At 39.3% G+C, this 27,003-nt stretch overlaps 1 protein-coding gene across 3 annotated transcripts in view; it reads left to right on the top strand.

Moving 5' to 3' along the window:
• LOC101895123 (uncharacterized) overlaps positions 1–27,003 on the top strand; it is a 50,613-nt gene that overhangs the window by 20,865 nt on the left and 2,745 nt on the right. For 2 of the 3 annotated variants that reach the window (XM_059130848.1, XM_059130849.1), the window contains exons 3-16: positions 3,583–3,677; positions 10,076–10,190; positions 10,302–10,399; positions 13,247–13,367; positions 13,491–13,641; positions 17,202–17,287; positions 17,558–17,682; positions 17,759–17,991; positions 21,710–23,051; positions 24,081–24,346; positions 24,408–24,475; positions 24,653–24,844; positions 24,939–25,255; positions 25,316–25,412. In XM_059130848.1, coding sequence (XP_058986831.1) covers positions 3,583–3,677; positions 10,076–10,190; positions 10,302–10,399; positions 13,247–13,367; positions 13,491–13,641; positions 17,202–17,287; positions 17,558–17,682; positions 17,759–17,991; positions 21,710–23,051; positions 24,081–24,346; positions 24,408–24,475; positions 24,653–24,844; positions 24,939–25,255; positions 25,316–25,412 — 3,306 coding nt within the window. The remainder of the gene's footprint in view (positions 1–3,582; positions 3,678–10,075; positions 10,191–10,301; positions 10,400–13,246; positions 13,368–13,490; positions 13,642–17,201; positions 17,288–17,557; positions 17,683–17,758; positions 17,992–21,709; positions 23,052–24,080; positions 24,347–24,407; positions 24,476–24,652; positions 24,845–24,938; positions 25,256–25,315; positions 25,413–27,003) is intronic. The other variant, XM_059130850.1, reaches the window with a different exon arrangement.

The following is a 27,003-nucleotide window of genomic DNA, read 5'->3' on the forward strand; positions in this document are numbered from 1 at the left end:
TGGTATTTTCATGATTTTAGCGACATTACTTATCGGAAATATTTAAAATTTCGTATGTGAAGTTCGTAATGGGTGCTACACCCTATGACACAAATTTTTTTCTGCAGTTTTTTCATCTCACCCCGTATATTGATTTTATGAACTCCTTTATAAATGTTGGAATACTAATTTTGTATTTGAAAGACAAAATATGTGATAGCGTATAAAGCGTGTTATTTTAGCATAAGACTAGAGTATTATATTAACATTTTAATTAGATTTTATTAATAGCTCCCTAAGGCTAGGGTAATATTGGGTTGTTAAGCCTTGAAACTTTGTTGCAAATCGCCGATAAAACAAAAATAAAAACAAACTACAAAACTCCCTCCTTTGAAGACAAGAATAATTACCGAAAAATTATCTGATAAAAGTCTTCTGAGAAATACGAAGGTCATCTCAGATACCATTGAATGGAAATCAATAATCAACATCACCCCCTGCCTGGGCAAACAAATTGACCAGCAAATGTTGTGTAAAAAATGTACTCAAATAAATTTTCAATTTCAAATTTTTAGAGAAAAAACAAAATTACCTTTTCAAATAGTACATTGTTTCCCGCATTATTATTATTATTGTTATCGGTGTTTGGCCATTTATTTTATGACCAGTTCCTGGCATCTTCTCCACTGGTGGCTACCTTAAACCATTGTTTTCAGTCAATTAAAGAAAACACTTAACAACTTGAACAATAGAACGGCATTATGAAGATTTGTTGGGCTTTTTTGTTTTAGTTTCATTTGAACAAAATCGATTTTTTTGCTCGCGATTTAGTTGAAAATTTATGGAAATTGTAGCTATGGAGGAATTCGCAAAACTGTTTATAAATTCAAACATCACCCCAGAAAATACTTGGGCGACAAACTTTTAAAAAGCAATAAAAATAACATTTCAAACTGATCTACAAAACAAAAATTTAAATTCAAAACAAATTTTCGTTTACATCTCATAAACAACAAATGGTTCCCCATTTATATTTTAACACTGGAAAAAAAAAAAAAAAACAAAATATAAGTTAGAATAGAAGACCACCTTATCCACCTGGAAGTAGTTCTACGGATCTTCCACGCCTAGGATACCTTTTAGTGGTCTTGTATGCATAGAAGACCCTGTAGAGGTCTTCTACGCGAAGACCTTTTTCTCTTCTAGAGAAAATCTAGAAGTACTCCCCGAGTATTTCCCTGTCTAGAAGACCTTGCAGAGATCTTCCCGCCATGAAAGTCTTTTTGGCTCGGAAGAAGATCTTCCTTAAGAAGACATATTCGTCTAGAAAAAATTTTTTGGAGGTTTTCTCCGCCTAGAAAAAGGTAAAGAGGTCTTCTCAGTCTAGAAGACTTTGAATGGATCTTCTAGAGTCTTTCCCTGCCTAGAAGAGCGTCAAAAGGTCTTCTCCACCTTAAAGATCTTCTGAAGTTATTTTTAGCTCATTAGAAGAAGATCTTTAGGAAGACCAATTCGCCTAGAAAAATGTCTAGAGGTCTTCTCCGTCTAGAAGACCTTCTAGTGATCTTCTATGCGTAGAAGAACCTCTATAGGACTTCTTCGCTAGAAGATCTTCTTAAGGTCTTTTTGGTCTAGATCTTCTACGCTAAGAAGACCTAGAGGTCTTTATTCTTCGCTTTGAAATCCTTCTAAGAGTCTTTTACGCCTAGAAGACCTTCTAGAAGTATTTTTGACATCGACGATCTTCTACAAGTCTTCTCTGCCTTGAAGACTTTATGATGGCCTTCTCCAAATAAAATATCTTCCCGAGAGCATCTTAAAGATCATTTATAGATATTCCTATAAAAGATCATTTGAAGATAATTTATAGGTATTCTGCTCCTAGAACACTTCCTCTTAAAGACGCTTTTAGAATTCTTCTTCGTCTTAAAGAGCTTTTGCAGGTCTTCTTCGCCTAGAAAGCTGTTTAGAGGTCTTCTCCGCTTATAAAACCTGCAGGAGGTTTTCTTCACCTAAAAGACCGTCTGCAAGTCTTCCCGCCTAGTAAACTTTCTAGACGTCTTTTCCTTCTGACCGCCTAGAAGCCTAGAAGTCTGCTTCGCCTAGAAGCCCTTTTAGGGATCTTCTTCGTCTAGAAGATCTTTTAGAGGTCTTCTACACCTAGAAAGCTTCCTAGGGGTCCTCTCCACCCACAAGACTTTTTAAAGGTCTGTTCCGCCCAGAAGATCTTCTAGAGATCCTCTGGATCTACTGAAGACTGAAGTCTTCTCTGCCCAAGGTCTTCTGGGCAGTATGGAAGTCTTCTCTTCCCGTCCGTCTGGTGGACCTTTCCACCTAGAAGACTTTCTAGAGGTTTTGTACAACTGAAAGACTTTCTGGAATCCACTTTGAATATGTCCTAGAAGTCTTTCCCGCCTGGTAGAGGTCCTCCCTGCTTCCAAAAACTTCCAGAGGTCTTCAAGACCTTCTGGAGGCCTTATTCACCTATAACAATTCACCTTATCCACCATCTGAAGAACACTATTCCCATTAGAAGGTCTAAAGAAGACTTCTTAGAGGTCGTCTTAGCCTTGAGCGCCTTCTCCAGAAGACCTTCTAGAGGCCGTCTTAACCTACAAGATCTTCTAGAAGCCTTTTTCCATTAGAAGGTCTTCAAGACCTTCTGGAGGCCTTATCCACCTTATCCACCATATGAAGAACATTTCTAAGAGGTCGTCTTAGATTTTAAGACCTTCTAGAGCTCTTTGGAGTCCAGAAGACCTTGTAGTGGTCGTCTTAACCTACAAGTTTTTCTAGAAGCCTTTTTCCATTGGGAGGTCTTCAAGACCTTCTGGAGGCCTTATCCACCTAGAACAATCCACCTTATCCACAATCGGAAAACACTATTCCCATTAGAAGGCCTGAAGAATACTTCTTAGAGGTCGTATTAGGCTTGAAGGCCTTCTAGAGCTCTTTTGAGTCCAGAAAACCTTCTAGAGGTCTTTTTAACATAGAAGGTATTCTAGAACCCTTTTTCCTTTAGAAGGTCTTCAAGACCTTCTGGAAGCCTTATCTGAAGAAGACTTCTTAAAGGTCGTCTCAGAGTCCTTTTTAGGTCCAGAAGACCCTCTAGAGGTCGTCTTAACCTACAAAATCTTCTAGAAGCCTTTTCCCTTTAGAAGCTCTTCAAGACCATCTGGAGGCATTATCCACCTAGAACAATCCGCATTATGCACCATCTGAAGAAGACTTCTTGGAAGTCGTCTTAGTCTTGAGGGCCTTCTAGAGTTCTTTTGAGAAGCCTTTTCCCATTAGAACACCTTCTGGAGGCCTTCTCTGACTAGAAACGTCTTAACCTACAACACCTTTTAGAAACCTTTTTCTATTAGAAAACCTTCTGGAGGTCTTCGCTGACTAGAAAACCTTATATGCATATATCGAACACCTTCTTAAGCCTTCTTTTGTATAAAAAAACTTGCTCTAAGTCACTAAGAGGACTCTTTTTTAATATTTCTTAATTTGTTTCAGTTTAATCTCTTTCGTACATCATGTCCTGACATGTTTTTGCAATATTGTTAATATCAATGTTAATATGTTGGTTGTTGTTTCCCTCTGTCATTACAGGAATTCCAAAAGAAACTTTTTCATCTCTTCGACTTGGATGGCAATGGTTATCTGGTGCAAGATCGTTGGATAGAACATTTGAAAGGACGTTTGACGTAAGTTTTATGTTATCGCCTAGCTGCTTTTTTGTTGCCTGGGCATATCACATCCGAGACACACACTCACACACACAATCACCCATTTCCAGAGTCACATGCTAAACATTTCCCATTCTGATTTGTTAATCTTTTAATGCATGTTTTACAAGTGACTTGACCAAATAACGCACTCAACCACAAAACATGAATAGTTACATATAAACATACCGACATACATACGTAGATGAAGATTGGCCAAGGAATAATAGGTATTGTATAGGGATGACAATTTGGGGGATTTTTAATATATAGGTTTGATGGTCTCAAAATATCATTGCAGAAAAGACAATAGCAGAAAACTGTTGATAATAAAATTATGGGCAGAATAAAGCTATAATAAAGCGGAGTTTTTCTCCAGATGAAAGAATTTATTAAATTTAAATATTTTAAGAGAAACGGGAGATTTTTTTCTGCCGATAGAGAGAGAGAGAGAGAGAGGGAGGAATGGCAAATATGCAAATAAAAATATTGAAAATATAATGTATATTCAATGAAAATGGTTGTAAATAAATAAGGAAATCAAATTAATTATGGAAAATAATTTGAATAAAAATAAAACAAGAAGCTTAAACATCCACTTTTTAAATTGCCGATAATAGGCCATTATTAAATCTGAAAATATTTGTAAATATATAAATATTAATTTCAAAAATATGTACATTTTAAATTAATATTATACCAATATCTCTACACATACATACCAGCTGGACGTCTGGCAGACGTCATTGTACAACATATGTAAAATTAATTTTTAAGCCGAACCCCAGACAACCACAAAGTTTCGCGGGTTCAATGAATTCTAAATATTCAAATATTTTAATAAAGATGTATTTTAATAAAATAAATAAATAGATCGATGGTTAATATAGAAATAGATGTATAATAAAGAACAATTAAAAAAACATTAAGTTCGGGCGGGCCAAACTTTAAATACCCTCCACCTTAGGCAAAAGGAAACATTTTTATATAAAAGTATCTGAATTCAAGTGTGTTTCACTTTAAACTTCATATACCAGTAAGACCTTTTGCATAATGCTGTTAATCTTATCAAAAAACCATAAAGTGAGCGATGCCGTTGCATGGGGTCATACCAAAACGGGAATCTCTATAGACAATTTTATACTTCTATCAAATCTTCTAAAATACCAAATTTGAAATAATTTCTTGGGTATGATACCGAATATCGGTGGGTATCGTTGTATGTGCGCTATAGAAAAACGTGTAACTAAATATTCAATGTTCTGCCACCGGGCTAGAACCCATTATGAACTGCAAATGCCAATTTTTAGACTAATCCGTGGAGAAATGTTGCAAAAATCATCAAAATACTGAATATCCGGGTGGTACCATTATGTGGAGGCTATACGAAAACGTGGACCTAAAGGAGCTAAACCACATTACGAACTACAAATACCAAATTCTGGACAAATCTATTAAAAAATATGCAAAAATTATCGAAACAACGAATATCGGGAGGTACCGTTATATGGGGCTATACCGGAACATCGGTCCACGTTCCCCTCATATATCTCATTTTTAATACCAACCATCCACACTACAAATTATTCTCTTTTTTAATTTTATTGCATGAAAGAAAAAAATGTCGGATATTGCATCAAATTTTAGAATAAGTTTCGATTTGTTCGAATTGGTCACCTTTGGCACGAATTATGACCTTCAAACGGCCAATGAAACCGTCACACGCTGCCCGAATATTGCTCAGCGGTATTTTGTCCCATTCCCGGCGAAGCGCTTGCTTTAGGTGATCGACACTTTGGTATTTTCAAGTGCCAACCTTGCTTTCCAAAATACTCCAGACATAATAGTCCAACGGATTGGTATCCGGAGATTTTGGTGGCCATTGTGCGCTGGAAATGAAGCGATGAACCTCATTTTGTAACCACTCTTGGGTTGCGCGTGCTGAGTGTGATGGTGCAGAGTCTTGTTCAAAGGTCCAAGGTCTGCGGCCAAAATGTTTGCGTGCCCAGAGCTTAAATACACCCCCCCCCCCCCCCGAAATTTTTTCGCAATAATATTCGGCATTTATTCTGATGCCACGGTCGATTAATACGAAAGCGACCATCGGCTATTATGGCGTCCCACATCAAAACCATGGCCGGCACTTGAGTTCTGGTGGCCAACCGAAGGTGCACATTTTCAGCTGACCTCTTTGACAAGTAAACACGATCATTTTGTTTGTTTACAAACTGCTGGACAACGAATATTTTCTTATCGGAGAAAATCGACTTCGGCAGTTCACCACTTTCGGCCAAGCGAAGCAACTCTTGAGCTCTTTTGAGTCTATTTTCTTTCTGTTGGGTTGTAAGTTCTTGCACTTTTCGGAATTTCAATGGCTTTACCCCAAGCTCATTTTTCAATATTTTCCGAATGGCATATTGCGATATGTTCAGCTCACTAGCCATTTTTCGACGACTGCGACGCGGGTTTCGATCAAGTCGCTTCTTTACTTTTTGCACCATTTCTGCTGATGTTGCTGTTTTCTTCCGTCCATTTCCTTGACGTCGGGCTATGCTACCAATATCACGGTAACGAGCGATGGTACGAGACACAAAAGATTTATTCCCATTTCAATGCTGGAGTGCTCTAACGATAGCCATTTGTGGTTTTCCAGCCAAATATAAAGAGATCACACCATCACGCTTGAATTCCTTCACGAATAACTTTTTTTCGGAAAATTCTCACCAAAATGCTTTTGTACGCTGGTAAGCAATATAATGAGCTGTCACTGCAATAATTTTAACAGCTGTCGGACGAGTGGTTTAGAAATTACAGCATTCTGAAGTTGGTTGCAGTTTTTTCATCTCACCCTGTATATTCGGTAGTTTGAAGATTTTAGGGGCATTAATCACCGGAGTAGTTGTTAAATTTCGTATTTAGAGTATATCAGAGAAAATTGTCTATGCAGGTCCAGGTCTTTATATAAGCCACATATACCTGTTTCTCCCTATATTCGTTATTTTGACGATTTCAGGTATAATATTACCCGAATTTGTTAGAAGTTTTCGAATTTCGTATTTGAAGTTACTAATAGGTACTACAGCCTGTGACATGAAATTGTCTTCGTATAGCCGCCATATAACAGTACCTCCCTTTATTCCGTATTTTGATGATTTTAGTGACATTATTCACCGGAGTCGTTTCAAATTTCGTATTTAGAGTTCGTAATGGGCACAACAGCCTATAACAGAAAAATGTCTATGCAGGTCCGTATAGCCCCCATATATCGGTATCTTTCTATATTCGGTATTTGGACTATTTTAGATGCAATATTCACCAAAATCGTTTCAAATTTCGTATTTAAAGTTTCTAATGGTTATTGCAGCCTGTGACAAAAATTGTATATGCAGGTCCAGGTCGCCGTATATCGGTACCTCCCTATATGCGGTATTTAATATAATTTTAAAAGGATTTTTCAAGCTTCGCATTTGATTATTGTAATGCCCCATAGCAAAAGTTGCCTATGCAAATCCACGTTTTCGTATAGACCCCAATATAATGGCTATATTCGAAATTTCATTTTTTTTTTTGAAAATTTTGTCCCAAATGGCGGGGGGTATTCAAAGTTCGGCCCGGGCGAACTTACTGCTTTTTCATTTGTTTTTTTTTTTTTTAATATTTTCTTCAATATTCAATAATTTTGTCTACTTTTAAGTTCCATTTCGTTGTCTTCTTTTTTTGCATATAACATTTATTTGCCCCAAAACGTCATCCCTACAACCAAATGACATGATTCGGGCCATGTTATTCCTCAGAATAACATACAATGTGCGACGACATAAACTCCACTACTTTGCCATGGAATTGACGTGCTGTGAAGACGAAGATGCTACAACTTTGTTGTTCAACAACATTTTTATGCGAAAATCAGATTTGGTGTTGTTGTGAATGTTTTTGTCGTTGTTGTTGTTTTTGCCAGCACTGAAATGCAGTGAATGGTGTTGGCGATGTCAATTGCTATTAATTTGTTTTCGCGAATTATTTTTTTTTTGTCGAAGCAACTAAGCCTAGGTTAAACATTCATTACACCTACATACATTCTTACACAGAGCAAACAATTTCAGCATTCAGCACTTTAGCTCGGTAAGAAGAATTATGTTTGCAGACGATTTGTTCTTGGTTTAGAAGAGGACATTTTTGAAGAGTATAGAAAAGCTCTTTGTTTAGTAGAGGTAATTTGTAAAGAGTCTAGAAAAGGTATATTTTACATATAAAGAAATTATTTTTATCAATAAATAAAAGCTCTCTTAGAGATCGTCTACAGATAGAAAACCTGCAGAGTCCCCTCCTAAAAATAAGGTAGTATAGAGGTATTCTATAGAGATATGACACTTAAATAACCAACACTTATTTTAGATCTTCCCTAGATATAAGAGCTTAAAGGCCTGTTTATGTATGCCAATAGAAAACGAATGGGGACCAGTAAAAAAGCAACTAAGTTCGTTCGGGCCGAACTTTTAATACCTTCCATCATTTGAAACAAACTTGAAAATTGTCATAAAAATCCGAAAAAAAGTACCGTTCAAATGATGACCTTAATACGGGGTCTATGCGAAGACGTGGACCTGCATTTGTATTTTTGTCATAGGCTGTAGTGTCCATTAGGATTTCCAAATACGAAATTTCAAACAATTATGGCAAAAAATTCCACTAAAATCCTCAAAATATCCAATATAGGGAGGTATCGTTAAATGGGCGGCTACAGGAAGACGTGGACCTGCACACGAAATTTTTAGGCATAGGCTGTGGCACCCATTACATACTTTGAGTGCGAATTTTGAAACAATTCGGGTGAATAATATTGCTAAATCATCAAAATACCGAATATCGGGAGGTACCTTTACATGGGGGCTATACGAAGACGTGGACCTGCACACGAAATTTTTAGGCATAGGATGTAGTACCCATTACAAACTTCTAATACGAAATTTGAAACAATTCGTGTTAATAAAATAGCTAAAATTATCAAAATACCGAAGATCGGGAAGCATCTTTATATGGGGGCTATACAAAAACGTGGACTTGCATACGAAACTTTTAGGCAAAGGCTGTAGTACCCATTACAAACTTCGAATTCGCAATTTGAAAAAATTCAAGGGAATATTATCGATAAAATCAAGAAAATACCAAATATCGGGTGGTATCGTTATATGGGGGCTATACGAAGACGTAGACCCGCATACAAAATTTGTAGGCATAGGCTGTGGTACCCATTACGAATTCGAAATGCGAAATTTGAAACAATTCAGGTGAGTAATGTCGCTAAAATCATCAAAATACAGAATATCGGGAGGTATTGTTATATGGGGTCTATACGAAAACCTGGATCGATATGGCCTATTTACGAAAACCTTCAAAGGTTAACCTCCCTAAATACACATGTGTGGTACCCATTATGTACCAATTACGAATTCGAAATGCGAAATTTGAAACAGTTCGGGTGAATAATGTCGCTAAAATCATCAAAATATCGAATATCGGGAGATATCGTTATATGGGAGCTATACGAAGACGTGTACCTGCATAGGCAATTATCTGGCATAAGCTGTAGCACCCATTACAAACTTAAAATACGAAATTTGAAACAATTCGGGTGAATAATGTCGCTAAAATCATCAAAATACCGAATATCGGGTATTGTTATATGGGGGCTATACGAAAACCTGGATCGATATGGCCCATTTACGAAAAACCTGTAAAGGTTAAGCTCCCTAAATACACATGTGTGCGAAGTTTTAGACTTCTATCTCAATTCGAAAAATAGCGTGACTACAACATATAGACAGACAGATCTACAGACAGACGGACATTGCTAAATCTTCTTAGAATTTTACGTTACAAACCTACCTATACCCTCTATAAAATGGTGGAGGGTATAAAAACACAAATTAAATTTTGTTATTAAATTTACTAAAATAAAAAAAGAAATAATGTTTTTCGTTCGCATTCATGTTTTTGACATACATTGATTCATAGAATTCTGAGGCAAAATTCTATTCAGAACTCCATAGACAGAATAAGTTTTTTTCTACCTATCTGTAGAAGACTTCGGGAACGCTTCATCTCTGTAGAAGTCTTCTGAAATGTCTTTTATCTGTAGAATACCTTTTATTTATAAACAATTTTTGGAGATTGTCCATAGAAATCTACCAGCTGACATAAGACCTTTTAGAGGTCACCTATCAAAAAATGAGACCTAACTCCATACCATATATCAATTTCTATCTTATATCCCATCATAGAACTTATTTTTGTTCCATTTATTTGATAATAAGTTATGTTTACTTAGCGAACATTTAATTGTATTTTTTTACATTTTGTGTCCGAACTAATTACAGCGATGACAGGCAAATGGACTATGCCGAACAACTGGAATCTGTGGCCTATGTGATCTGTGGAGAGAACAGCAAAATTACATTTAAAAATTTCACCGATATATGGCATGCCCGTGGGGTAAGTTTGAAAACAGCACCATGCAATACATTCTTAGACCTTAAACAAAATTAATGCTTAATCTTCTTCTTCTTCTTCCACTTTTTCTTGTTTCATTTGTTTATTCACCAGATTTTAGATAAATTATATCGTCTCATAGATAGCGATGGCACCAATTCCATATCCACAAATCAAATCATGGAGTTCATATCTCATTTAACCAATTCCAGGTAAGAAACAGAACACAAAAGAGCCTTCAATCTGTTTTATGGCTGTCGATCCACAGGTTTTGGGGTAAAAAGAAAAAAATGAACTTGAAAGACAAATCTACAAACTAATAAATTATGACCATGTTAACAATTTACAATTTGTAAAACAAATTGATTTTTCCACCCCATTTCCCCCCTCCATCATGGTGGGGGGGGGAAACATGTACAGCAGTTGGGAAAATATTCGCATTATAAGAGCTATGGGAATAAAAGATGTTCTGTTGGATGGACAGTGGTTCCATAGGAAACCGCTTCTCATGTCCAATGAAATCGTCCATCAATAGAACACAGGCAAAGAATTTGTACATAAGATCTGGTTTGTACAGGCCTCTGGAAGGCCTATTGTCGGTGACGGCTCTGGTTGGTCTTTTGCCAAATGAAGTCCTCTAGAAGGTCTTCCACAACAAGAACTTTCTAAAGGCCACTGGAATTTCTTCTGTGTGGAGAAGATCTCCGGAAGGTCTTCCTACTATTAAAGTCAACGGGAAGGTCTTTTCTCTATTAATCCAGGAAGATCTTCTGTCCCTTCAGTCAGTAAGACCCCTGGACGGTGTTCTGTCTACAGAATACCTCTGGGAGATCTTTTGTCTATAGAAGACCTCTGCGAAGACCACTTCCCCGCCTGGACGACCTTCTAAAAGTTTTCTACGACTAGAATACCTTTCTGAACCCTAGGAGTCTTTCACGCTTAGAAGACCTTCTAGAGGATCGTTTTGTCTTTGAAGGCCTTTAAGATGTTTTCCCCGCCTAGGAGACCTTCCAGACCCCTTCACCGACTGGAAAACATTTTAAATGTCTTCTACTCCTAAAAGACCTTTCAGACCACTAGGAGTTTTCTACGCCTAAAAGACATTCTAGAGGTCTATTTGGCTTGGAAGATCTTGTAGGAGTCTTCTCCACCTTGAGACCTTCTGGAGGTCTTCTGCGCCCAGAATACCTCTGAGAGATTTTTTTGTCCGCCTGGAAGACCTTGTACAAGTCTTCAACGCCTAGGATACCTTCTAGACCCCTTCTAGAAGTCTTTTTGGTGGAGTCTTCCTCGCCTAGAATACCTAGAGGTATTTTGGCTAGGAAGATCTTCTAAGTGTCTACTCCACCTTAATGACCTTCTGGAGGTGCTCTCCGCTCAGAAGACCTTGTAGAGGTATTTTCTTTCTCACTTCTGCCAAAGGAAGACCCCTCGGTGGTATTCTGTCTGCAGAATACATCTAAGAGATTTTCTTTGTCCATAGAAGACCACTTCACCGCCTGGAAGACCTTCTAGAAGTCTTTTTGGTGGAGTCTTCTGCGCCAAGAAGACCTTCTACAGTACTTTTTAGCTTGGAAGATCTCCGCTTTGAAGACATTTCTTCTCTTTTGTCGAACAAAGACCCATGGACTTCTGTCTACAGAATACCTCTGGGAGGGCTTCTGCCTGTGGAAGTCCTCTGGAAGGTCTTCGATGTAAAGGAGAAGACTGTCTATAGAAGGCCACTGGAAGGTCCTTGTCGATAGAAGACCTCTAGGAAGGCTGGAAAATTTTTCGTCCAAAGAAGACTTCTGGATGTTTTTTAATGAATACCTCTGGAAAGTCTGCTATCTATAGAAGACTTCTGAAAGGACTTCTCTCTAGAGAAGACCTCTAGAAGGCCTTCCGACCAAAGAAAATCCCTGGACGGTCTTCTGGCTATGTGTAAGGGACCTCTGCCTTTAGAAGGCTTCTGAAAGGTCTGGTTTCAATAAAAGACCTCTTGAGGGTCTTATCTCTACAGAAGACTACTGGAAGGTTTAAAAAAAAGACTTCAGGAGAGTCTTTTGTCTGCAGACAAATTTTGGAAGGCCTTTTGTCTAAAAAATTCTTCTGGAGGGTATTCTGCCCGAAGAAGACCTCTGGAAGGCCTTTCTTATGTCTATAGAAAACCTCTGGGGGATGTTCTATCTATAGAAGAACTATGGATGTTTTCAAGATGAAGAACACCTCAGGAAGGTCTGCGGTCTGAGGAAGACCTCTAAAAGGTCTTCTGTCCATAGAAGAACTCTGCACTGGATGGTGATAGAACGCCTCTGAAGGCGATATTTTCAAAAACATTGCCTATCTACAGGTCTTTGCAAGGTCCTCTTTCCTGAGAATATATTTAGAAAGTCTTTTGTTTTTAGAGGACCTCAAGATGGTCTCCATTCCGTAGAGATCTTCTGGAAGACTTCCTATAAAAAAAAAAACATTTAGAATGTCTTTTGTCCGTAGAGCTGTTATAGGTTCTCATTCCTCCTCCTTAAAGTTTTTCTATCAACGAATAAAGTTTGGAAGATCTTTCCAAGGACCACTGTGCAGCTCCTGCTCGAATGTAGAGGAGAGCAACTAAATGCGATGATGGAAGACAACAAACATAGAAAACGTTTCAGCAAACACACACACTTACACATAAAAACGCTGACAAGAACCGGGAAAAGCAGCTATTAATCAAATGCTATGTTCTGGAGCTTAGTAATCTTTTAATTAATCTTTAATTTATTACTAAACCCTAACTGCAGCAATAACAGCAACAACAACAACATCATCATCTCAAGCACCAACATGTAATGGTCTTTCATTTCGATTTGTAAGACTAGGTAATGGTTGCAAGTTTTGCCAGGATGGACAAGAAGACTTGGCCAATGCAATTTGTTAAAACTCTTTGGTATTATAATTGTTGTTCCTGTTTTTTGTATTACCTTTGTTGTTGTTGTTGTTTGCATTGCTGCATAAATTATTTATTTATTGTCTATGATGTGATGCTTAAGCTAGCTATTTGTTTTTCACTCTCCCTCTTCCCTTTCTTCATTTTGTAGACCCCGCACTGGATTCGATAAAAGCTCCTTGGCCCGGCTGGAACAGCTCTTTCGTAATACTGTGGGAAATGAACGTGAAATACGACGTGAGGAATTCAAGAAAATTGTTATCTCCAAGAATGTAAGTCCATGACCAAACCCGATGCAACCAACCTACCAGCCAACCAACCAACTATCGTTGTTGTGGAATTTAATTCATTTACTGTTCGTGTCTGTGGTTTTCTGTTCTGTTCTCTCGTTTTAGCCTTTCTTTACGGAACGTGTTTTCCAAATCTTTGACAAGGATAACTCAGGTTCAATATCACTGCAGGAATTCATTGATGCCATTCAACAATTCTCAGGACAATCGGCAGATGATAAAATACGTTTTCTATTTAAGGTTTACGATATCGATGGTAATGTATTCATTTTATTCATTGTAGGGGGGAAGATGGGTGGGGGGTTAACTATGGCAGTAAGCCATAAAGGCGCTGGTTTCGCAGTAATCGAAATTGTGATATTATGGAATATTTAATGGGTGTTGTTCTGATAAAGCAGTGGTCTGTCCAGGTGATGTCAATATTAGGATTTACAAAATATTTAAGTAGATTAGTTAACAAATAAAGAGTAAAATAAATTACGCCATGGGTTCGTCCCCAGAACATTTGTTAGGGTAGAAAATTCGAATCAGAATCCGATAAAGTTTTTATATTTGATTTCTGTAGATGTTCCAAAAAGAGAGACAGGGAGTCTGTTTGGTCAGTAGAAATACACCTACGTAGCCTAAGAAACCAATGATGGCTGTTAAGCCTTCGGTTTTCATATCGAATTTTTTTTTACAGATTTTCTGTGGAGACAAACCTCTACGAATTCATCTATTCTGAGAAATTTTCAAAGTTACCTTCTATGTATAAAATATCTTCAAAAGCTCTTCATTGTGAACAATATCTTTAAAAGCTGTTCTATATACAGAAGACTTTCGAAGAAGACCACTAAAAGCTATTCGGTATATAAAGGACATCTAAAGGATCTTCTTCTTCAATAAAGGCCTTTCTAAATATAGAAGCCCCATAAAAGCTCTTCTTTATGCTATATAGAAGACCTATAAAAGCTATTCTATGTGACGTGAGGGGTTTTTTGTAAAAGCTTCTCCAGGTGTAAAAGACCTTCCTTATGTGCTCTTACATATTTTTAAGACCTCCAAAGACTGTAGGCGACAGTAAATGAAACTGCAGACGACTGTTAATAAGACTGTAGGTGACTGTTAAGGAGACTGTTAGGGAGACTGTAGGTAACTGTTAAAGAGATTATAGGAGACAGTTAATGATACTGCAGGCGAATGTTAAATATACTGTAGACGACTGTTAAAGTGACAGTATGTGACTGTTAAAGAGACTATAGGTGACTGTTACAGACACTGCAGACGACTTTTAAGAAAAATGTAGGCGACTGTTAAGGAGACTATAGGCGAGTGTTAAGGCGACTGTTAAGGGGACTATAGGCGACTGTTAAGGGGACTATAGGCGACTGTTAAGGGGACTATAGGCGACTATCGGTGACTGTTAAGGATACTATAGGCGACTGTTTAGAAGACTACAGGCGACTGTTAAGGAGACTATAGGCGACTGCTAAGGAGATTATAGGCCACTATAGGTGACGGTAAAGGAGACTATAGGCGACTGTTAAGGAGGCTATAGGTGACTGTTAATGTGGCCATAGGCGACTGTTAAGGAGGCTATTGGCGACTGTTAAGGGACTATAGGCGACTGTTAAGGAGGCCATAGACGTCTGTTAAGGAGGCTATAGGCGACTGTTAAAGAGACTATAGGCGACTGTCAAGAAGGCTATATGCGACTGTTGAGGAGGCTATAGGCGACTGTTAAGAAGACTATAGGTGACTGTTAAGGAGACTATAGGCGACTGTTAAGGAGACTATAGGCGACTGTTAAGGAGACTATAGGCGACTGTTAAGGGACTATAGGCGACTGTTAAGGAGACTATAGGCGACTGTTAAGTAGGCTATGGGCGACTGTTAATGAGGCTATGGGCGACTGTTAAGGAGGCTATAGGAGACTGTTAAGGAGGCTATAGGCGACTGTTAAGGAGGCTATAGGAGACTGTTAAGGAGGCTATAGGCGACTGTTAAGGAGTCTATAGGCGACTGTTAAGGAGGCTATAGGCGACTGTTAAGGAGGCTATAGGCGACTGTTAAGGAGGCTATGGGCGACTGTTAAGGAGTCTATAGGCGACTGTTAAGGAGGCTGTAGGCGACTGTAGGCGAAAGTTAAGGAGGCTATAGGAGACTGTTAAGGAGACTGTTAAGGAGACTATAGCCAACTGTTAAGGAGACTATTGGCGACTGTTAAGGGACTATAGGCGACTGTTAAGGAGGCCATAGACGTCTGTTAAGGAGGCTATAGGCGACTGTTAAAGAGACTATAGGCGACTGTCAAGAAGGCTATATGCGACTGTTAAGTAGGCTATGGGCGACTGTTAATGAGGCTATGGGCGACTGTTAAGTAGGCTATGGGCGACTGTTAATGAGGCTATGGGCGACTGTTAAGGAGGCTATAGGAGACTGTTAAGGAGGCTATAGGCGACTGTTAAGGAGTCTATAGGCGACTGTTAAGGAGGCTATAGGCGACTGTTAAGGAGGCTATAGGCGACTGTTAAGGAGTCTATAGGCGACTGTTAAGGAGGCTATAGGCGACTGTTAAGGAGGCTATAGGCGACTGTTAAGGAGGCTATGGGCGACTGTTAAGGAGTCTATAGGCGACTGTTAAGGAGACTATAGGCGACTGTTAAGTAGGCTATGGGCGACTGTTAATGAGGCTATGGGCGACTGTTAAGTAGGCTATGGGCGACTGTTAATGAGGCTATGGGCGACTGTTAAGGAGGCTATAGGAGACTGTTAAGGAGGCTATAGGCGACTGTTAAGGAGTCTATAGGCGACTGTTAAGGAGGCTATAGGCGACTGTTAAGGAGGCTATGGGCGACTGTTAAGGAGTCTATAGGCGACTGTTAAGGAGGCTGTAGGCGACTGTAGGCGAAAGTTAAGGAGGCTATAGGAGACTGTTAAGGAGACTGTTAAGGAGACTATAGCCAACTGTTAAGGAGACTATAGGCGACTTTTAAGGAAGCTGCATGAGACTGTTAAGGAGGCTGTAGGAGACTGTAGGAGACTGTTAAGGAGGCTGTAGGAGACTGTTCAGGAGGCTATAGGCGACTGTTAAGGAAACTTTAGGTGACTGTTAAGGATACTGTAGGCGTCTGTAAAAGAGTTGTCGTCTGTTAAAGTTGGCAACAGCTGAGGAGATCCTTAAGGAGACAGATTTTAAAGGAGAATGTAGGTGAATGTTAAAGAAGCTGTAGACGAATATTCAGAAGACTGTAGGCGACTGCTAAGACATCCATGGACATCCTGGCAAGGTGTCTATAATGGACTCAATTAATGCTTCTACAGAGTTAGAGTCAAATTTAAAGGTAGCTGACGGCAGTCAGTTAAGGAACATACAGTAAGAAATTAAGGAGAGCTTGTGCGATTTTAAGCTGCCTTAAAAGCCTTTTCCAAAAAACAATAATTTACCCTACAAAGCCCTCACTCTTCAATACGAAAGTGCTTAATGCGTCATTACATATGTATGTACTTATTGATGTATGTGTGTATTTATGGTTATGCGAGCCTCCCTAAGTTGTTTCACTAAAATTATGTTTATTATGGACTTGTTTGCCATTTCAGCTTACAGAATTCCCAACTGACCTTGGTGCACATTTTTTGGCACAAAATTTCAAGTTTATTTCTTTATTTTGGGAGAAACTCGAGAAACAGGGAACTAGTTTCCTCTGCGCTTAATATTGTCTTACCAACCTGGGCGGCTTATTGTTTCCAAAGATTTATACAATGCCAATATTTTTCATTTTTTTTTTTTTTTTTGTTAACGAAGACGATTAACCACTTATTGATTTATTACTTAAGGTGATGGTCTCATACAGCACAAGGAATTGCATGATGTCATACGTGCCTGCATGGAGGAGAATGGCATGGAATTCTCTGAAGATCAGGTAAGAGCATAAATAGCAATAATAACAATGATGATTTATTTGTAAGCGATTTCCAATGCGTATTCATTCTTCCTATCCTCCCATTGTCGTGGTATGGATGGGGAGATTGCGTTATTGGTCATTCAAGTCATAGCCAAGCTAAAGTGGTCAATGGACAATTGGGAATGACCAAAAACAAAGCGACAATCATAAATGACAATAAAACATTATTTCCCATTCTGTTTTCCTTTCTTTTTTGGTGATTCTGCGACCGGCTGCAAACCCTCAAAGATTAAAGATCTAACAACGGCCATGTTTGAAGATGCCGATCCATACAATCGTGGCGAGATTACTTATGAGGCTTTGAAAAATCAATTACATAAACATGGTGGACTCTTGGAGAATCTAAGTATAACGTGGGTAGCCATGTGACACTTGATGTGGTATGGAAGATTAATTAAATATTGTTTTTCCTTTGTGCTTTGATTTTAGGATTGACCGTTGGCTTGTGCCAATGGCCCAGGATCCACAGGCTGGGAAAACCAAATCGAAACTATGGAACTCCATACCCATTCCACATCAATTGACGCCGGCCTACATGAAAAACAATCATGTCTTTGTGACCTATCTCTTCTTCTATATTGCCATAAATGTGTGTCTGTTTGTGTCGCGAGCCATCCAGTATAGGGCTAGCAATGGATTTGTTATTGTGGCCAGAGCGTGTGGTAAGTTATGAAAGCTAAGATGGTTGTGAGGAATTTTTGGGACGACTGCTAGGCTCCAAGGAGGTGGCTTCAAGGTGCCTCTGAGGAGACTTCAAGACGACTTTCTTGATTGGAAGGACCTCAAAGATCAAGGCGACCGTTTTGAGACATTTGGGCGACTTTAAGAATGGAGATGGCTCTGAGAAGAATTTAGGGAGACTGAGAGATTGTATGTGACTTTTAAGTGGTAACAGTCGCCTGTTAAGAAGACTATACGTGGCTGTTAAGGAGAGTGTAGGCGACTGTTAAATAGACCGTAGGCCTATGTTAATGAGGCTGTAGGCGTCTGTAAAGACTGTGGACGACTGTAAACGTGTAACTGTTAGACATGCTGTGGGCGATTGTTAAGAGGTTGTGGGATACTGTTAAGCAGACTGTAAGCGACTGTTAAGGAGACTATAGGCGACTGTTAAGGAGACTATAGGCGACTGTTAAGGAGACTATATGCGACTGTTAAGGAGACTATAGGCGACTGTTAAGGAGACTATAGGCGACTGTTAAGGAGACTATAGGCGACTGTTAAGGAGACTATAGGCGACTGTTAAGGAGACTATAGTCTCAGTCACCTACAGTCTCCTTAACAGGCGACTGTTAAGGAGACTGTAGGTGACTGTTAAGGAGGCTGTAAGCAACTGTTAAGGAGACTATAGGCGGCTGTTAAGGAGACTATAGGCGACTGTTAAAGAGACTATAGGCGACTGTTAAGGAGACTATAGGTGACTGTTAAGGAGACTATGGGAGACTGTTAAGGAGACTATAGATGACTGTTAAGGAGACTATAGGCGACTGTTAAGGAGACTATAGGCGACTGTTAAGGAGACTATAGGTGACTGTTAAGGAGACTATAGGCGACTGTTAAAGAGACTATAGGCGACTGTTAAAGAGACTATAGGCGACTGTTAAGGAGACTGTAGACGACTGTTATGGAGACTATAGGCGACTGTTAAAGAGACTATAGGCGACTGTTAAAGAGACTATAGGCGACTGTTAAGGAGACTGTAGGCGACTGTTATGGAGACTGTAGGTGACTGTTAAGGAGGCTGTAAGCAACTGTTAAGGAGACTATAGGCGGCTGTTAAGGAGACTATAGGCGACTGTTAAGGAGACTATAGGTGACTGTTAAGGAGACTATAGGCGACTGTTAAGGAGACTATAGGCGACTGTTAAGGAGACTATAGGTGACTGTTAAGGAGACTATAGGCGACTGTTAAAGAGACTATAGGCGACTGTTAAAGAGACTATAGGCGACTGTTAAAGAGACTATAGGCGACTGTTAAGGAGACTGTAGGCGACTGTTATGGAGACTGTAGGTGACTGTTAAGGAGGCTGTAAGCAACTGTTAAGGAGACTATAGGCGGCTGTTAAGGAGACTATAGGCGACTGTTAAGGAGACTATGGGAGACTGTTAGGATACTATGAGCGGCTGTTAAGGAGACTATGAACGACTGCTAAGGAGACTATAGGCCACTGTTAAAGAGACTATAGGCGACTGTTAAGGAGACTATAGGTGACTGTTAAGGAGACTATGGGTGACTGTTAAGGAGACTATAGGTGACTGTTAAGGAGACTAGTTAAGGAGACTATAGGCGACTGTTAAGGAGACTATAGGTGACTGTTAAGGAGACTATAGGCGACTGTTAAAGAGACTATAGGCGACTGTTAAGGAGACTATAGGCGACTGTTAAGGAGACTATAGTCTCAGTCACCTACAGTCTCCTTAACAGGCGACTGTTAAGGAGACTGTAGGTGACTGTTAAGGAGGCTGTAAGCAACTGTTAAGGAGACTATAGGCGGCTGTTAAGGAGACTATAGGCGACTGTTAAAGAGACTATAGGCGACTGTTAAGGAGACTATAGGTGACTGTTAAGGAGACTATGGGAGACTGTTAAGGAGACTATAGGTGACTGTTAAGGAGACTATAGGCGACTGTTAAGGAGACTATAGGCGACTGTTAAGGAGACTATAGGTGACTGTTAAGGAGACTATAGGCGACTGTTAAAGAGACTATAGGCGACTGTTAAAGAGACTATAGGCGACTGTTAAAGAGACTATAGGCGACTGTTAAGGAGACTGTAGGCGACTGTTATGGAGACTATAGGCGACTGTTAAAGAGACTATAGGCGACTGTTAAAGAGACTATAGGCGACTGTTAAGGAGACTGTAGGCGACTGTTATGGAGACTGTAGGTGACTGTTAAGGAGGCTGTAAGCAACTGTTAAGGAGACTATAGGCGGCTGTTAAGGAGACTATAGGCGACTGTTAAGGAGACTATAGGTGACTGTTAAGGAGACTATAGGCGACTGTTAAGGAGACTATAGGCGACTGTTAAGGAGACTATAGGTGACTGTTAAGGAGACTATAGGCGACTGTTAAAGAGACTATAGGCGACTGTTAAAGAGACTATAGGCGACTGTTAAAGAGACTATAGGCGACTGTTAAGGAGACTGTAGGCGACTGTTATGGAGACTGTAGGTGACTGTTAAGGAGGCTGTAAGCAACTGTTAAGGAGACTATAGGCGGCTGTTAAGGAGACTATAGGCGACTGTTAAGGAGACTATAGGCGACTGTTAAGGAGACTATGGGAGACTGTTAGGATACTATGAGCGGCTGTTAAGGAGACTATGAACGACTGCTAAGGAGACTATAGGCCACTGTTAAAGAGACTATAGGCGACTGTTAAGGAGACTATAGGTGACTGTTAAGGAGACTATGGGAGACTGTTAAGGAGACTATAGGTGACTGTTAAGGAGACTATAGGCGACTGTTAAGGAGACTATAGGCGACTGTTAAGGAGACTATAGGTGACTGTTAAGGAGACTATAGGCGACTGTTAAAGAGACTATAGGCGACTGTTAAAGAGACTATAGGCGACTGTTAAAGAGACTATAGGCGACTGTTAAGGAGACTGTAGGCGACTGTTATGGAGACTGTAGGTGACTGTTAAGGAGGCTGTAAGCAACTGTTAAGGAGACTATAGGCGGCTGTTAAGGAGACTATAGGCGACTGTTAAGGAGACTATGGGAGACTGTTAGGATACTATGAGCGGCTGTTAAGGAGACTATGAACGACTGCTAAGGAGACTAAAGGCCACTGTTAAAGATACTATAGGCGACTGTTAAGGAGACTATAGGTGACTGTTAAGGAGACTATGGGAGACTGTTAAGGAGACTATAGGTGACTGTTAAGGAGACTATAGGCGACTGTTAAGGAGACTATTGGCGACTGTTAAGGAGACTATAAGCGACTGTTAAGAAGACTATAGGTGACTGTTAAGGAGACTATAGGCGACTGTTAAAGAGACTATAGGCGACTGTTAAAGAGACTATAGGCGACTGTTAAGGAGACTATTGGCGACTGTTAAGGGGACTATAGGCAACTGTTAAGGGGACTATTGACGACTGTTAAGGAGCGACTATGGCGAATCTGATAATGTGACTGTAAGGATACTTAAGGCGACTTACTTTAAGGCACTGTAAATAGAATTTAAGGCGACTGTAAAATTACTCCAAGGTGGCTGTAAAGAGATCCTATTGCGTTTGTAAATAGACTTTAAAGAAACTGTAAGATGTATCTTGGGGTTACAGTTAAAATTTATCTTAACATTTTTTTTAAAGAAATGTTTATGTGTGCTTCAACATCCCTCCAAATAAAAATACCTTTCCTTTTTTTTCGTTCACAGGACAATGTTTGAATTTCAACTGTGCCTGGATATTGGTATTGATGTTACGAAATTCCCTAACCTATTTGAGATCCCGAGGTCTATCCACATATCTTCCCCTCGACAATCACATCTATCTGCATAAACTCACCGGCATTGTTGTATCAGTATTGAGTCTCGTGCACACCGTAATGCATCTCTTCAACTTCTCCATAATTGTCGTCAACGATCCACAAATCAATGCCGGACATTATACCATTGGAGAATGGCTGCTGACAGATCGTCCCGGCTTATTTGGCCTTATACCCGGTTGTGCAAATCCCACTGGCATGGCCTTGTTTATTATTCTGCTAATTATGTATATTTGCTCACAACCTTTTGTGCGACGCAAGGGCTCCTTTGAAGTGTTCTATTGGACCCATTTGTTGTATATACCATTCTGGATATTGGTTCTGTTCCATGGTCCTAATTTTTGGAAATGGTTTTTCATACCAGGTATTATTTACACTGTGGAGAGAATTTTACGTTTCGTATGGATGCGTGGTGATCATGGCAAGACCTATATTAGTTCCGGTTTGCTACTACCCTCGAAAGTTGTTCATTTGGTTATAAAGCGTCCGAATAATTTCAATTTCCGTCCCGGAGATTATGTTTTTGTAAATATACCCGTTATAGCCAACTATGAATGGCATCCATTTACGATTAGTTCAGCTCCCGAACAAGAGGACTACATGTGGTTGCATATACGTACTGTGGGTGAATGGACCAATCGTTTGTATCGTTACTTTGAAAAGGAACAACAACGTTTACACAATGGCAAAATTATTGCCCATAAACAAGCGATACCCACCTCAAGTCTCCTACAAATCAGTGAAGAAAACTCCAAAACAATTTCGTCCACACCCCAAACAGATTTTCTCGCCCAAAACCTTGCGAAAATTCAACAAAGTTCGAGTTTCGATTCGAATGTGGTTGCAAAGACACTGCAGGATGTTCCCACAAATCCAATGAGACCACCACGTCACAATTATACACCTTCAAAGCTGGCCACCGAAAGCATTAGCGCCAGCCATGTGGCGGAACAGGCACGTGCCAGTAATAGCAGTAGCGGAGATCGTATACGAAGCTTCAAGAAAACCTTACAAAGGACATTTTCACGCAAGGATGTAGCATCGAAAGAGAAACGTTTATCGGGTCACTCAAATGATGGATTTGTGACGGACGACAGTGATTTAGCCAGCATCACAGAATTGGGTAAACGAAGGAAATTAAAGAAATTAATGGGTGATAAACCACCGCTGGAGAAAAGTGTTTCCCTGCCCGACATAGCAGTCAAGACGAAAAGGCGGGAACGTTTTAAGGCGTAAGTAGACAAAAAAAAACCTTTTAGGGAAAACTAAGCATTTTTTTTTTTGTGGTGTGGAAACAAGGGAATTCTGAGGCTGATAGGTCCCCGTTTTGGCATAGCCCTTATTTAACGGTAAAAATTGTTATTTGTAGATTATAATGGTCTCTAGCTCCGGTGGCGAAACATTGTATTTATAGGTCCACGTTTTGTATAGCCCACATATAACGGTACCTCCCGATATTCGGTATTGTGATAAATTTCTCCACATTTTTTACGGATTTGTCTAAAAATAGGTATTTGTAGTTCATAATGGCTTCTAGCTCCGGTAGCGAAACATTGTATACATAGGTCCACGTTTTGTATAGCCCACAATAACGATACCTCCCGATATTCGGTATTTTGATGATTTTGGCCACATTCTTTACGGATTTGTCTAAAAATAGGTATTTGTAGTTCATAATGGCTTCTAGATCCGGTGGCAGAACAATTAGGTCCACGTTTTTATATAGCGCACATATAACGAAACCCACCGAAATTCGACATTTTCATAATCCTAGTCATATTTATCCACGAAATTGTTTCAAATTTGAAGATTTGAGAAGATTTGGTAGATGACAATCCTTGAAGTATAAAATTGTCTATAGAGGTTCCCGTTTTCGTACGGCTCCCATACAACGGCCTCACCCACTTTATGGCTTTTTGAAACACGTTTGAATTCAGATACTTTTATATAAAAAGGTTTTCTTTACCCAAAGCTGGGGGGTATTAAAAGTTCTGCCCGGCCAAATCTGTTGGATTTACCCTATAATTATTTTTTGACCCCTTTTTTGGGGTCAATTCAAAAAGAGGATCTATGTAACCCATTTCAAAAAAAAATCAATACAAACCTAAATAATATTTGAGCAAAATTGTATTGAACTACTTGATTACATTCGGAAGCTAGAGTGAATACCAGTGTTGTCTTTTAGTTTTTGGGAACTGAGGTTGAATTCCATTATCTTTGAATTGAGTTAATTATTTTCAAAAAAATCTTTCCTTCCTTAGCTTACACACTTTGGGACGTTCAGAGTCGGAAAGATCATTTGATGAGACACGCATACGCAGAGCACGACTAAGTTCTGGTTTTGCCTATATGAGTCCACAGAATAAGTCACTGGCACAGAGTTTCCGCTACATGCGCAACAAGCCCACAATTATTGCCTTCAAAACGCCAAGTGTGGAGGAGAGTGAAACAGAATTTACACCAAAACAAAATCACACGGAACAGACATGTAATGCCATACAGGCGGAGGAGGGAAGAGTATCCACAGGTAGAACTTTGGAAAACCAAATTCACTTTTTAAGGTTTATTAAACTTTGTTAACATTCCAGATCACAGCAACAACAACAAGGACACTAATCATGATGATGCCGATATGGTGGTATCAAAGCCTCTGGAGGTAAGGATTTTAAACAGTTGTCTAAGAACCAATATGCTTGGCATAGAAACTCATTGCGTAAAAATACTTCAAAAATAACCTCACAACAAAACAGCTTACTTTTCCGTTGATAAATTCGAAAATTGAAATTAAAAAAAAAAACCTGCTTCAACACAACATTTCATACCAATATTTTAGGATCACACCAACCACCACTACAACAGTAGATCATCAACAACAACAAATAACCGAGTAGGACGTTTTAGACGTCCCACATTTTTGCGTTCATTATCGACCTCCATTAAAAATCGGGGCAGTAGTGGCAGTATACCCGCCAATGGTACAACTAACTCTGGTGGCAAGGTTATACTTGATGCTGGCGTGTTAGAGGTTTGGGCTTCTTTTTAAAATACATTTGAAATCTACTCAACATTTGAAATTGGAAAATTCGTAATATATTTAAATTTTTCTTTGCACATCTCAGATATTCATTGATGGTCCCTATGGTGCCCCATCGTCACACATCTTTATGGCCCAGCATGCGGTGTTGATTGGCACCGGCATTGGTGTCACACCCTTTGCCTCGATTTTACAATCCATAATGCATCGCTATTGGAAGGCCCGCCATCATTGTCCCCGCTGCCTGTTTGAATGGGCCAGTGATATACCGAAATCGGTAATGAATCTACGCAAGGTGGATTTCTTTTGGATCAATCGTGACCAGAGGTCATTTGAATGGTTTGTCAATTTACTGTCACAATTGGAAATTGAACAGGCAGAGCTGGGTGGAGCCATGGAGAGGTAAAGGGAATTATGAGGTAAAGAAATTGTATTTAATTTTATTTCTTTTTTCATTCCTAGATTCCTGGATATGCACATGTATATAACAAGTGCCCTACAACGTACCGATATGAAGGCTGTGGGTCTGCAATTGGCCTTGGATTTGTTGCATGAAAAGGTGAGTTTAATTCTAAAAGTCCCAAAACAAAGGGACTGTTGCCGAATGAGGTTATAAAAGTGAATGCAAACATGTTAAAAAGTGTCAGTCGGTTTTGCCGACAGATATCTTGAGGCAATTGGCTGGGGGCAATGTTCGATTATTTAACAAGTAAAAAAACATTAAGTTCGGCCGGGCCAAACTTTTAATACCCTCCACCTTAGGGTAAAAGAAACATTAGAAGAAATGTGGCAAAAACCATTAAAATGCCGATTATGGGGAGGTACCGTTATATGGGGGCTATACCAAAACGTGGACCTATAATTACAATGTTTCGCCACCGGAGCTGGAACCCATTATGACCCACAAATACCAATTTTTAGACAAATCAGTGAAAAAATGTGGCAAAAACCATCAAAATACCGAATATCGGGAGGTACCGTTATATGGGGGCTATATCAAATCATGGACCCATGCATGCAATGTTTCGCCACCGGAGCCGGAACCAATTATGACCAACAAATACCATTTTCGAACAAATCCCTGAAAAAATGTGGCAAAAATCATCAAATTACCGAATATCGGGAGGTACCGTTATATGGGGGCTATACCAAAACGTGGACCTATAATTACAATGTTTCGCCACCGGAGCTGGAACTCATTCTGACCAACAAATACCGATTTTCAGACAAATCCGTGAAAAAATGTGGTAAAAAAAACTAAAATACTAAATATCGGGAGGTACCTTTATATGGGGGCTATACCACAACGTGGACCTATACATGCAATGTTTTGCCACACGCTCAGGGACCCGCTATGACCTACAAATACCAATTTTAAGACAAATCCGTGAAAAAATGTGGCATAAATCATCAAAATACCGAATATCGGGATTTACCGTTATATGGGGACTATACCAGAACGTGGACCGATATATCTCATTTTCAATACCAACCATCCTAGACACAATGCAAATATTTTGGAGCTCTACGTCAAATAATGTGGGCTGTATCGTGATTTCAACAGACAGACAGACAGACGGACAGACAGACAGACGGACATCGTTAAATCGACTTAGAATTTTATGCTGATTATGAATATATATACTTTATGGGGTCTAAAACGAATATTTAGGGATGTTACAAACGGAATGACAAAGTTAATATACCCTCCTTTCCAAGGTGGAGGGTATAAAAATATTTTGAATTCTGTTATCATTATTAAAATGTTTGACCCTTTATGATGTAGGTTCCGAAGGAATGAGTCAATATTGAACATTTCGTATCGGACCTAAATAAAGATGATATTAATGGTGCGACGTGTCACGTTTGGACTACATTGGTTACTTCCTTGACTTTATATGAAATATGTGATAATTTTTAAAAAATGGTAAAATGTGTGTCTTAGTCGTCAGATATAGTCGATCAACAGATACAAATATAAGTATGGATCAAATAACAAGAAAATCGAACATTTATATCCAATTTTATGCGAAATCATAAATTCCATCGCTAACTTGTTTCGCAAGTTATGTATTGGAAATTGTGACCCTTTGTGGGTGATGTATTCAAAATTTTGAACCGATATATTCCATCTTCGCACCAGACCTTGG

Source organism: Musca domestica, unplaced genomic scaffold (assembly GCF_030504385.1).
Source record: "Musca domestica strain aabys unplaced genomic scaffold, Musca_domestica.polishedcontigs.V.1.1 8, whole genome shotgun sequence".
NCBI lineage: Eukaryota > Metazoa > Arthropoda > Insecta > Diptera > Muscidae > Musca > Musca domestica.